This window comes from Pongo pygmaeus, chromosome 14 (genome assembly GCF_028885625.2).
Source record: "Pongo pygmaeus isolate AG05252 chromosome 14, NHGRI_mPonPyg2-v2.0_pri, whole genome shotgun sequence".
NCBI lineage: Eukaryota > Metazoa > Chordata > Mammalia > Primates > Hominidae > Pongo > Pongo pygmaeus.
The window spans coordinates 35,534,163-35,547,105 of record NC_072387.2 but is presented as its reverse complement, the minus strand read 5'-3'; the positions used below and the strand labels follow the sequence as shown (position 1 = coordinate 35,547,105).

Here is a 12,943-nt window from a genome sequence, read left to right as displayed (position 1 = left end):
TTGATTAGAACTGATTTGAAATTCCATTAATTTACCTTACCGCGTGTGAAGTTACAAATCGAGACGAGGTTTAGGATCCTGTGCCACAGTGTGCAGGGGTTGGGAGATGTGTCCTTGTAGAAGATACTCCTGGGTGTGGAGCAGGGTTTAGAAGGTGACAAGCCTTAGCCATGGGAGGGAATCCTAGGGGCGGATGCCTGCGCTTCCCTAGCTTGCACACCTAGGTCGATGGAGAAGGCTTTTGCTGAGAATCTAGGAAGAGAACCAGCTCTGGGGGCATGACTGTTTCATGGTATGGATGTACCACAGTTTACCAGCATTCGCTTTTAATAAACTGACCTTGCTCAGCAGTTTTGGGAGCTGTAATGGAATGAGAATAATTGGAATTCACATGCCCAGGGTATACCTATTAGCCTATCCCACATCCCACATGTGCAAAACTTAGTTATTAGGATTTGAGATTAGGTGGCGTTGAAATGGCTATTAGGATTCTTAATTAGACTCTGTTTTTGGTGTGCTCACAAACCGTTATAAAGTCTACAGTGACTCTGAGGCATTTGATAATTGAGGACACACTGGTAAAACCAAACTAACAGCTTCATGTTGAAGAGTGCTGGTGAGTGGCTATTGAAAATTTCTGCCAGAAACTAGTTGCATCTGGATCATTTGATCTAGCATAAAACATTTCCTTTTCACCTATGGAAAGACACATCTTAAAAACCCTTGAAAGCGTTTAGGACAAGAAAAAAAAAAATTCATTTGCTGGGCAATTTGCACATGTTTGGAGAGTTTTGTGAAGTGAACTGACTGCTAGATAGGTTAAAGCCAGCCTAATAGCAAATGGAATTGACCTGGATGTTGCTCTCTGTGATAGATGCAGATGTTTCAGGCAAACAGGAGGTAAGATGACTCAAGTGCAGCCTTTCACCCTCATCTGGTGCGATAGCCCCTTGGGGTTAGGTTTGCTACCAAGCTCTCTAAGGAAATTCTGTCATCAGAGTTATCTGTGGCAGTGTCACTTTCTCTGACACAGGTCTATTGGCATCCTTCCCAGCACCAATCTAGATCTGGACTGGTAATCACTTGTTGACCATAAGGTGTTTATTATTATTATTATTATTATTATTATTATTATTATTACTGTTCTGTTTTTGAGGCAGAGTCTCACTCTGTCGCCCAGGCTGGACTGCAGTGGTACAATCATGGCTTACTGCAGCCTTGACCTTCCGGGCTTAAGCAATTCTCCTACCTTAGCCTCCTGAGTAGCTAGGATTACAGGCAACTGCCACCATACCTGGCTAATTATTTTATTTTTTGTAGAGATGGGGTCTCACTTTGTTGCCCAGGCTGGTCTTGAACTCCCGGGCTCAAGCGATTTGCCTGCCTTGGCCTCCCAAAGTGCTGGGATTACAGGCATTGAGCTATACTGCACCTGATTGATCATGTTTACTGCCATTCCTTTTGTTATATTTGATTTAATGTTTAAATTTTTTTTTTTCCTTAGAGACAGGGACTTATTCTGTCGCCCAGGCTGCAGTGCAGTGGTGTGATCATGGTTCACTGCAACCTCAAATTCCTAAGCTCAAGTGATCGTCCTGCCTCTCAGCCTCTTGAGTAGCTGGAACTACAGACATGCCATGATGCCTGGCTAATTTTTAAATTTTTCGTAGAGATGAGGTCTTGCTATGTTGCCCAGATGGGTCTCAAACTCCTGGCCTCAGGTGATCCTCAGCCTCCCAAAGCGCTGGGATTACAGGTGTGAGCCACTGTGCTGGGCCATGCCTTCTCCTTTGTATGTTGAGCTGAGCATACACACTTTTAAGTAGGCAGTGAGCCAGCTCTTCACAGCCTCATGACTTTGAACAAGTTGCATAGCCCTCCTAAGCCCACATTTCCCATTTGTAAAATGGCTAAAGTAATACCATCTTGTAAGATGTGAAACTCAACTGAGAAACTTAACCTCACACAGTTCATGGCAATAATTCCCCAAATAGTGTCATCTAGAAATATGCTAAAACCCAACTAATTTCCCAGATATTTATTGAACGTGTGTTACGTGACGAGCATCGTATCAGTTGTTGCAAGGAATGTAAAGATGCCTAAGGCAATTTCCATTCTCATGGAGCTTTCCAATGTAGAAGAGGAGTTTTTGTTGTCAAAGGCTAGACAAAATCTATGTAAAATGTCCTTTGGGTTCAGAGAAAGGAGTTACCAGAGGAAGCCTGCTGTGGTTAGGAGTGCGGGTTCTAGAGGCAGACCACCTTCACGCCCCAGCCCCACTCCGGGTGTTATCCTGGGCAGCCGCGCCTCAGTGTCCTTATCTATGAAACAGAGAGCGTTATGGATGCCTGCTTAGCCCAGTGTTAGGAGGATTCCATGAGTGAGCATTTAATTGAAAGTGCTCCGTAAATGTTAGTAATTATCTGTTTATTCAGCACATATTTATTGAGTGCCTACTGCATTCAATTACCAAGAACAGCAAGTTGAGTGAGATTTTGTATGTGCAGTTTGGTGAAGGAAACACAAATCAGTAATGAGTTGCAGGGATACAAAGTGGTGAGAGCCATAATGGGAGCATAAATAAGATGATGCAGGAACACTGGGAAAAGGCATCTAAATGAGATTGCTGAGCAGAAAAGCCCTCAGGGCAAACAGCGCGTGAGCTGAGCTTCCAAGAAGTCAGGGTTATTTAGATCAAAGAGAGGGTGGAGGCGGGCAGCATTCTGGGTTTCAAGAAAACAGTCCATGAGAAGGCATGGTGGCACACAGAAGAATCACACGTCCGGGAAGTACAGGTTTCATGTGGCTACAGTACATTTGGCAATATGCGGAGAGAAAAGGAGGATTCTAATCCCCAAGGGCCTTTTTTATCCAGGTAAGGAGTCTGGATTTTCCTAAAATGGACATAGGGAACTTTTGAGGAATGTTAATGACTGATTTCTCAGAATGACATTTTGGTAAGGTCATTTAAGTGGCAGTGGAGGAGGTAGATTGGAGAGGAGAGCCTGACTGGGAGAGAAAGACCCCTGAGAAGGTAGTAGGAATCCCATTGAGAAGGGACAGGAGCCTGGACAAGGTGAAGGCACTGGGGATGGAGGTGGGGGCTTGGGACTCCAGGTACTGAGGGCAGTCTAGGGCGTGGTAGGGAGTTTGCCATGGAAGTAAGCAGGAGGGAGTCTGCTCTTAACCACAAAAGTTGATGTTCTGCAGGGCTCTGTTCTAGGCAGTTTGCTTTCTTTAGACTCTTCTGAAACAACCATGTCCACTCCCATGGCTTCAGTTATCATCGGATGACAGTGCCTACCAAACCTTTATCTCTAGCCCAGATCTCCCAGGTCCCAGGCCTGTGTCTCCAGCTGTGTTCCCTGTGCAGTTTTACCCAGTTATGACACAGACACCTCAGACTCAACTTGCTCTACCCACTTCCTGCCCCAACACTGACCTTCCTGCAGCTTCCCTCACCCTGCACGGTACCATCATCCACCCATGTGCACCTGTCATTGGCTGGAAAGCTTCCTCCAGTCCTTCATCTTCCTCCTGCACAGACATTCAGACATTCAGCAAGTTCTGTTAGTAGGACTGGCTCTGCAGACTCTCCTGAACCTGTCTTACCTCTCATCCATTGCCCTGGTGAGGCTAGTCACCTGGGCCTCCTGCCCAGCCTTTCTGCCTGCAGGCTTGGCCTGTGCAAACACATTTCTCACAGTGAAATTTGAGGGCTGTTTTTAAAGTGTACACATTTATTGAATAGATGCTGAAAGAACTCTCTGGCTTAAGACACTACAGTGACTCCATGTTCCTCTGAGCAAAATCCATTTTCTTTAACCAGGTCCCTGAGAGCTCAGCTCCTAAACACCTCTGTCGCTCTGTCTCTTGGTCTCTCTATCTCATCTCTCTCACACACACACCCTTGCCCTCTCCACAATCTGGGCATCTGCCATACTGACTCAGTCCCTGGAATTCATTGTGCGTGAGCCCTCTCCCTGCTAAACCATGTGCACGTGTCATTTCTCCTGCCTGGAACGCTCCCACTCCACCCCAACTTCTTACTTTGAAAACCCAGCCATCCTTCAGGTTTCAGCTTATGTCACCACCTCAGGAAGTCTTTCCTGATTCCCTCCTGAGTGTTTCCACAGCCCCAGCACTTCCTCCGTCCCAGCACCTCCACACTGAGATGTGACTGCCTGTTAACCCGGCTGCCAGCTCATGACCCCACACCACCACCAGCAGACAGCCTCCCTACCTCAGTGGATTCCCCATTGTGAGGGCAGGGCTGTGGGCAATGTGTGCATCTTGTCTGCATGTGCCTAAGGAATAGCAAATGAATACATGAACGAGTGGGTAACTGAACTTCCTCATTTCTGGCTTGGGTGACTAGTTAATAGCACCTACACCTAGAGAACAGGGGAGGATGAATTCCTACTGGGGAATGGTAATGTTCGATCTTGAACTTGGTGAGCTCCTGCTGGATTGAGTCCCTGGAAGGCAATGTGCGTGAGCCCTCTCCCCACTGAATATGTGCACGTGTCATTTCTCCTGCCTGGAGCTCTCCCACCCCACCCCAACTTCTTAGTTTCAAAACCCAGCCATCCTTCAGGTTTCAGCTTATGTCTCAAGCTTCAGCTTATCTCCTGCTGGAGATGCCCAGCAGGTGGTTAGACACGTGGAGCAAGAGTTCAGGGAGGGCAGCACTAACCATGGGCTTGGGAGTCATTAGTGTGGCATTGCTATTTGAAACCATTAATTTAGAAGAGGAAGTGTGTGTAGATTAAGGTGTACAGGGGACCCTGATGGTGTCCTGGGGAGCACGGAGGACGTGCAAGTAGGAAACCCACAAGGCAGAGAGAAAAGGCAGCAGGGAGAGACCCGAAAGAGAGAGCAGCCCACAGGGTCAGATGCTGGACAGCCACGCAGGATAACGATAAAAACATGTCCCTTGGATTTGACAATGAGGTCACAGTTGATCTGGGGGTGGGGTTGCGAAGCGCAAGCTAGATTGCAGAGATGTGACTGCGTGGGCAAGAGGAAATGGAGGGCTGGGCTGACCACTCCTTCCAGGAGCTGCCTGGGAAGGGGAGCAGGGAGCAAGTGAAGGGAGGGAAGGCAGGGAGTTGCAGCCCTTTGCACATTCCATGTTTGTAGGGTCTGGTATTTAAATTTTATTTTACGGTCCCTGTCATTGCTTTTTCTCCCTGGTGTGGTAGAAACATCTCATTAGAGATAATTTAGAACACACAAGATATAAAGAAAAAAATGCAACTGTAATTAACTCAGACAGCCAGTGCTGACATGTTGGTAAATTTCCCTCGAGTGTGTGTGTCCGGGTGTCCCCAGCCCTCCATCCTGATGAAAGCACCAGGCCTGTGACATATGCATAGAAAGGGCTCAAACACATCCCACTCGTGTGGGAAGTCTGGCCCCACTGCCAGCACCTCCTTCTTCCACACACATTATCTCTGGGGATTCTTGCTGGTTGGGGAGGTGATGAGGTTTCCTCCTAATCACTTTTTTTTTTCTTTTTCAGATTTTCTAAATTTGCTGCCTTTTAAAAATCACTTTTGTTTGGAGGAAATGCAAGCCTTCTTATTTGCATTCCCTCCATCTGTCCTGTGTGTTCCAGCCATGTAGCAGTGAGCCGCTCCCTCCTAATCAGCCCCAGGAAGCCCTCTGACTCCCAAAGCCACTGTGCTTTTTTTCCTCATACATGGAGGGTTGCTCGGGGAAAATACATTAAGTAAATGCATGACTACATCCCCATGTCATTAGAATCCATCTTAATGGGTGTATAATTTTCCATACATTGGTTATTTATTTGGTGGACATATGAGTCCATTTTCTATTCCTTAGAAGAGAACACCTGAAAGGGGTAATTTGTAAGAAATTTGTTTCTTGCGGGGCTGGAGGCTGGGAAGTCCAAGGTCAAGGGGGTACCTCTGGTGAGAGCCTTCTTGCTGGCAGGGACTCTGAGGTCCTGAGGCGGCAGAGGGCACCACCTGGTGAGGGGCACTTACTTGGTGGGGGGCTGTGAGTGCTCACATGCTAGCTCAGGTCACTCTTCTTATTAAGCCACCAGTCCCACTCCTGTGATAACCCATTAACCCATGAATGGATTAACCCTTTCATGAGGGCAGAGCTCTCATGATCTGATCACCTCTTAAAAGGCCCCACCTCTCGATACTACCACATCGGGGATTAACTTGCAACCTTAATTTTGGAGGGGAAAATGTATAATAGCCCATGGCTATGGTTTATTCCATATATATATCAATATATATGTGTGTGTGTGTGTAGATATATATCTCCATATATATATATATATATCCATCATATATATACACATATATATATATCCATCATATATACACATATATATATACACATCATATATATATATATTTGGTGTACCCATCACCCGAGCAGTATACACTGCACCATATTTGTAGTCTTATATCCCTTGCTCCCTCTCACTCTTCCCCACAAGTCCCCAAAGTCCATTGTATCATTCTTATGCCTTTGTGTCCTCATAGCTTAGCTCCCACATATCAGTGAGAATATAGGACATTTGGTTTTCCATTCCTGAGTTACTTCACTTAGAATAATAGTCTCCAATCTCATCCATATATATACATATATATACATATATATGATGGAATACTACTCAGCCATAAAAAGGAACAAATTAACAGCATTTGCAGTGACCTGGATGAGATTGGAGACTATTATTCTAAGTGAAGTAACTCAGGAATGGAAAACCAAATGTCCTATGTTCTCACCGATATGTGGGAGCTAAGCTATGAGGACACAAAGGCATAAGAATGATACAATGGACTTTGGGGACTTGTGGGGAAGAGTGGGAGGGGGCAAGGGATAAAAGACTACAAATACGATGCAGTGTATATATACTGCTTGGGTGATGGGTACACCAAAATCTCACAAATCACCACTGAAGAACTTATATAACCAAATACCACCTGTACCCCAATAACTTGTGGAAAAATAAAAATAAATATTTAAAAGAAAAAAATAAAAGCATGATGTTTCATAGGACATCTAGACTGCATCTTGAAATTAGGAACTGGGATTGTGAACTGAAATCATCTTTCCACATAATATTGCTGCCTAAAAAACTAAAATTTAATGGTGTACGATAACCATTTTACTATGTTCGTAAATTTTCTGGTTCAGGACACAGCAGGAACAGCTTGTCTCTGCTCCTCAATATCCATGGCCCGAAGTAAGAAGACTCGAAGGCTGGGAACAGCCTGATAGCTAGGGTCCAGGTCATCTGAAGGTTGATGTGGGTTGTCAGCTGGGATCTCGTCTAAGCTGTTGGCTAGATTACCTATGCCTGTGGTCTCACACATACCTCTCCATGTGATCTGTCCATATGGGATAACTTGGGCTTCCTCACAGTATGGCGGCTGGAATCCTGCATGAGCAAGGCAGAAGCACAAGGCACTTTTATAATCTCCCCTCCAAAGTCACATAGCATTACATCTGTCACAGTAGGTTGGTCAAGGCAGCCCCAAAGGTCTGCCCAGACCCAAGGGAAGTGGACAAGTATGCCATGACATGGTGGAAGGGATGTCAGGGTCACTGCAAGAACAGGTGGCCTGGAAGAAAGATTGCTGCTGCCATCTTTGGAAAGATTGCTGCCACCACACTCGGTGCCACATTTCTTCTCTAGTGGACCTCATGGAGGAGACCTGTCATCTAAAGAGCACGTGAGGATATTTATTTAGTAAAAGCTTTTCAGGCATATCTGTTATAAAAAGGGCCAGGACAGAATGCACTGAGCAAAGAAGTAAAGACCAGGGAAAGGATTCCAGGCTGTGGCGGTGCCACCAGTCAAAGATGTTGGGAGCAGGTTTAGATGTTGGCCTTGGTCATATTGTGTAAGGATGTTTCACAGTCATATGCCATTATTCTACCTGCAGGTAAGTGTCTCTGGGTCTGATGCTGCAATGGGCACAGAAAATAGAAGCAGGGAGAGGGTGCATTACCTTGCATATAGTAAGCAATACACACACACACACGTGCACGCATGCACACATGAGCACTGCAACTTTTCTAGACAGAACACTGGTTGGGAGGCTCCCTTGCCTGTGGCTTTCACCATGAACTCCTGAATGTGGGACCAGCAGGTTAGGGATGCATGAGAGTCAGTAAAGAAAGTGCGGTTTGGAAGCAATCTCTGTCATCTTTTGGTGTCAAAGTATTAAATAGAATCAGCCAACATATTAGTTGCTGAAGTTACAAATCAGTGCATTACCAAAGAGACATGAATGTAGTGCTCCAGCAAAATTTTTTTAACTTAAGATATAAAAGTCCGGGTGTGGTGGCTCACGCTTGTAATCTCAGCACTTTGGGAGGCTGAGGTGGGCAGATCATGAGGTCAGGAGTTTGAGACCAGCCTGGACAACACAGTGAAACCCCATCTCTATGAAAAATACAAAAATTAGCCAGGCGTAGTGGCGGGTGCCTGTAATCCCAGCTACTTGGGAGGCTGAAGCAGGAGAATTGCTTGAATCCGGGAGGCGGAGGTTGCCGTGAGCCAAGATCGCACCACTGCACTACAGCCTGGGCGACAGAGCTAGATTTCATCTCAAAAAAAAAAAAAAAAAAAAAAAAAAAAAAAAAAAAAAAAAAGAGAGAGAAACCAAGCACAGGTGGGTAGATATTTGAAAATAAAACAGAATTATCTGTGAGCCTTCTATTGTGGTTAAAAGAAAAAAATGTCAGCTTCCTTGAAAAAGAGTGTCATATTCAGGGCAGATATTTAAAATAAGAAGGCCATTCATTCATTGATTCATTGAATAAATATTTGTTGGGCACCTAATTTGTGCTCAGCATTATTGCAGGCAATAAGGAAGGGAATGAGACACCTGCCCTCGTGGAACTGACCTACTGGGGCAAATGACAAATTTACTAGGTGGCGTGGTAGGTATGAAGGGAATGAACAAGGCCACGTGCTAGGATGGCCATGCTGGGGAGGCCTGCTATAGATTGAGTGACCAGGGAAGGCCTCTCTGAAGAGGCAACCCTTGGGTGGGACTTGTAGAATGAGAAAGTGTGAGCGTGCAGGATCTAGGCGGGGATTGTCCTGGGCACAGGGGTGCAAATGCACAAGCCCTGAAGTGGGAATGAGTTGGAGGTGGAGAAGCCCTGAAGTGGGAATGAGTTGGAGGTGGAGAATGAGGCGGGGGCTGCTTCAGTGGGAATCCCAAACACGAGTCGCTTTACTTCTGTGACTTCAACGTCGCGAGTGTTTTGTTGAATGCAAAATTGAATAGTCATTGGGTTTGTTTTTTAAGTGACTTAAAAATTATTACATCTGTTTTGTGTGCACATCACAGAAAATTTGATGAAAGGAGTGAAAGAGGAAATCAAACAGCTAGCCAGTTGTTCCAATGTCATTCATCAAATAAAACCTCTCCCCCACTGGTGTGAAATGCCATCTCTGTCATGTACTGAAATCCCGTATGATTTGTAACGACAGGGCTCTCTCTTCAGTTTGTTTGTTTTGTTTGTTTTTGTTTTTGTTTTAGATGGAGTTTTGCTCTTGTTGCTCAGGCTGGAGTGCAATGGTTTGATCTCAGCTCACCGCAACCTTTGCCTCCCGGCTTCAAGTGATTCTCCTGCCTGAGCCTCCTGAGTAGCTGAGATTACAGGCATGTCCCGCCACGCCCGGCTAATTTTGTATTTTTTTAGTAGAGACGGGGTTTCTCCATGTTGGTCAGGCTGGTCTCAAACTCCCAACCTCAGGTGATCTGCCCACCTCGGCCTCCCAAGGTGCTGGGATTACAGGCGTGAGCCACCGAACCCAGCCCTCTCTTCAGTTTTATCAGTCTGTCTGATTCTGTTTTGGGGACCATACTATTTTATCCACTGTGATCTTTCATGTCTTAACTACACCTTATTGAAAAGTAATAAGGATGACTATGTAGGCATGTTGAGTGTTTTCTTGGATTACTGGTATTATATTTCAGAAGGGAGTATATTTAGGCACTGATTTTTGTTGTTGTTGTTATGGAACACATTCCAGGGAACATACATGTTTGTTAGATTCCAGTTTGGGGAACACTAAACTTGTACCGTCTTGCTTCCAAAAGACTAGAAGGCCTGGGGTTGAGCCTAGAGGAACTCAGATTCACAGAGCATTTACTGACCACCCACCACGTGCCAGGCATCATACCAGATGCTTTCGAGTGCATCATCTACTTAACCCTTCCTCAGAGGTTAAGGGACTGTGTTACAGCGAGCGCCCAACATGTACCAAGTGACATGCTACGTGCTGGAGATGGGCAGTTACTTCTACACATGTTCTATCCTCTGGTCAAATTGGACTGCTTGATATACCCCCAAATAGTCAAAATAATATTATATTGATGGAGAGCTTTCTGAGTGCCAGGAATCAGGCTTGTCACTGAACGTGAATGATCTCGTGTTACCCTCACAACAGTGCGCACTCTTGCGGGTACACCTTAACTCCAGGCTTTCGTAAGTGGTATAGAGGAAAGGGCCTGCACCTTGCGGTTAGACAGAATCGGTTCTTATTTCATGGGTGAGGCCATAGAGGTGTGGAGGGGTTAACTTACTTGTTAACAAAGTGGTGAAGCTAGGATCTGGACCCAGGAGAACCCAGGCTCGGAGTGTAGAGCCTGCACAGACTGCCCAAGCTCTTCTGCTTGCCGAGCCTTAGAGCGTGCCATTTCCCTGCCCTCGTTTCCATGTATTACGGTTCTATGCATACTTCGAGGCCTCTCTGGCATGCCAGAGATGCAGCTGTTGCTTTCTTCCCTCTCCCATGATCTGCTGGGCTTGGCGCTTGGCTAGCCGGGCTGCTCTGTGGAGCTCGGCCTCCTTGAGGGCGGGCCACACTGGGGCCTATCTCTGGCAGCCCCAGAGATATGTGGCACAGTGCCCTAAAACAGAAAGGATATTTGCTGAATGTCAAATTGACTCTGGAGGGGCCAAACCCAAAACCTTACACGGGGAGAGGAGTGGTCGAAGGTTGGGCCTGTCATTATGGAGAGACAAGAGGTCCTCTCTTGGGATACTCTTAAGTGGTACAGAGAAATCATATGAGGCTGAGGTTAGAGCTGAATTGAAAATCGGCCACATCACTTATTAGCTGTGTACTCTCTGGAGCTCAATTTCCTTGTTTGAGAATTGTGAGATTTATGTAAGATGAATGCACTGAAGGTATAGAAAGTCCCTACCGAGGTGCTGAGGTTATAGCACTTCCTTCCCCCATCTCTTTAACTCAACACATCTTTATGAACCTCCTATGACACTTGAAAAACAGTGCTAAACATTGGATTTCTCAATTGCTCCTAGGGAATAGCATTTCAAGTTTCAGTGGAGGAGAACCCCAAGAGCACCAAAATGGAAAGATGATTTTTAAAGCTGAGGAAAATGTCCAGTTGTGTTTTTATGAGGACTCTAACTGCACTGATATGACAGATGACACCTTCCTTCAACACTGTTCATCATTGACTGCTGAGGGCTCCTTCTTCAGTTTATAACAGGATGGTAACTTCATAAACAATGAAGGACTTTCACAGGGTTCCACACGAGGCGTGTCTGGATAATTCAGCCAAGCTCTTCAGTCTCCAGCAGTGATGGAATCAGGAGCTCGCTTGGCCAGCCCTCTAATGACTCAGTCACAGGGTCATTCACTTGGGGGTGTGAGGAGAGAAGGGAGGCTTCTCCCCACAAGTGCTTTCGGGGTGATGTCATAGATTCTTTGTACCTCAGGAGTTACTTTTGCAGTTAGAGGTTCTCTCTCTCTCTCGGTATTTTATGCATCTAATTCTGCTTTTCTATGCATGAGTCTTGTTGGATTCAGGCACAGCAATAAGTCTCCAAAATCAGGGTCAGAGTGAGTTTAATGAAGAAGTTATTGTTTTCTTAAGGATGAAAATAAACACAGAGAATGGGTTATTACATAATCAATAACGTCGGCCTCTTGATTAAAACACAAGTGCAATTTAGCCCGAAATTATTCTCTAGTTTGGTGTTCTACAAAATTAGATTACGATAATAAATGATTGGACCTCTTGAGCACAGGCAGGTGTCCGCACGCTGATAGCCTCTGGAGGAGCAGGCTTCCCAATCCGGATTTCCTACGGATGAAAGTTTAGGAAGATGTAGTACTGATCCAAACATCTCACTCATAGTTTCTGCAATTATTAAAGGCTAAAAGACAACACACATAATGGAAAAGCTTAGACTTTTGGAATCGGAGGCTGGATTTAGATACTAGTTTCTCTGCTTAATCAGTCGTGCAAATTTTGTTTCAAGTTACTTAGTCTTTCTGAGCCTGTTTTCTTAAAATAAAACATTTTGAAATGGGGTAACAATAGCCACTGTACAGGGTTGTTTTTGTGTCTTCACATACTGAATGTGGAAGTATATAACAGTGCTTAGCACATATTAAGCCCTCAGTATATGGTAACTAATAATGTTACAAGTGCTTAGCCTAATACAAAACCGAAGACTGTTCACATAGGTTCCAGCATCTGAGGGCTCCATCAGTTAGGTACACTAAGCCCATGGTTCTCGACTTTTGCTGCTCACTAGAATCTCCTGGGAAGCTTTTAAGAAAAGCTGTTGTTCCGGCTCACTTCTTAAATATTCTGATTTTAACTGGGCTGGGGTGAGGCTGGGTGTCCACATCCTCTTACGCATGGATGTTGTGCACAGCCAAGGCTGAGCAGCACTGCCGCGGATCCTCAGCTGGGACTAGCTGGCCAGCCTTCATGAAGTCTCACAGAGGTATTTACCCTGGGGTGGGGGTTACAAAGGTCTGGGGTCTGGCTTTTGCACTGCCTAGTCCAGAAAGCATCTCATCAGAGCCCTTGAGGTAATTCATGCTGAGAGTGAATGTCATCTTGGTAATTTATCTTGAAAAATATAGCTGTCCCACAGACTAAGTATT

The 12,943-nt window shown here is 45.4% G+C and overlaps 1 protein-coding gene across 1 annotated transcript in view; it reads left to right on the top strand.

Annotated features, from left to right (window-relative positions):
• USP12 (ubiquitin specific peptidase 12) overlaps nucleotides 1–12,367 on the top strand; it is a 132,464-nt gene extending 120,097 nt beyond the window's left edge. The window contains exon 9 of the mRNA XM_063650719.1: nucleotides 11,341–12,367. Coding sequence (XP_063506789.1) covers nucleotides 11,341–11,400 — 60 coding nt within the window. The 3' untranslated portion in view covers nucleotides 11,401–12,367. The remainder of the gene's footprint in view (nucleotides 1–11,340) is intronic.
• The last annotated feature ends 576 nt before the right edge of the window (nucleotides 12,368–12,943 follow it).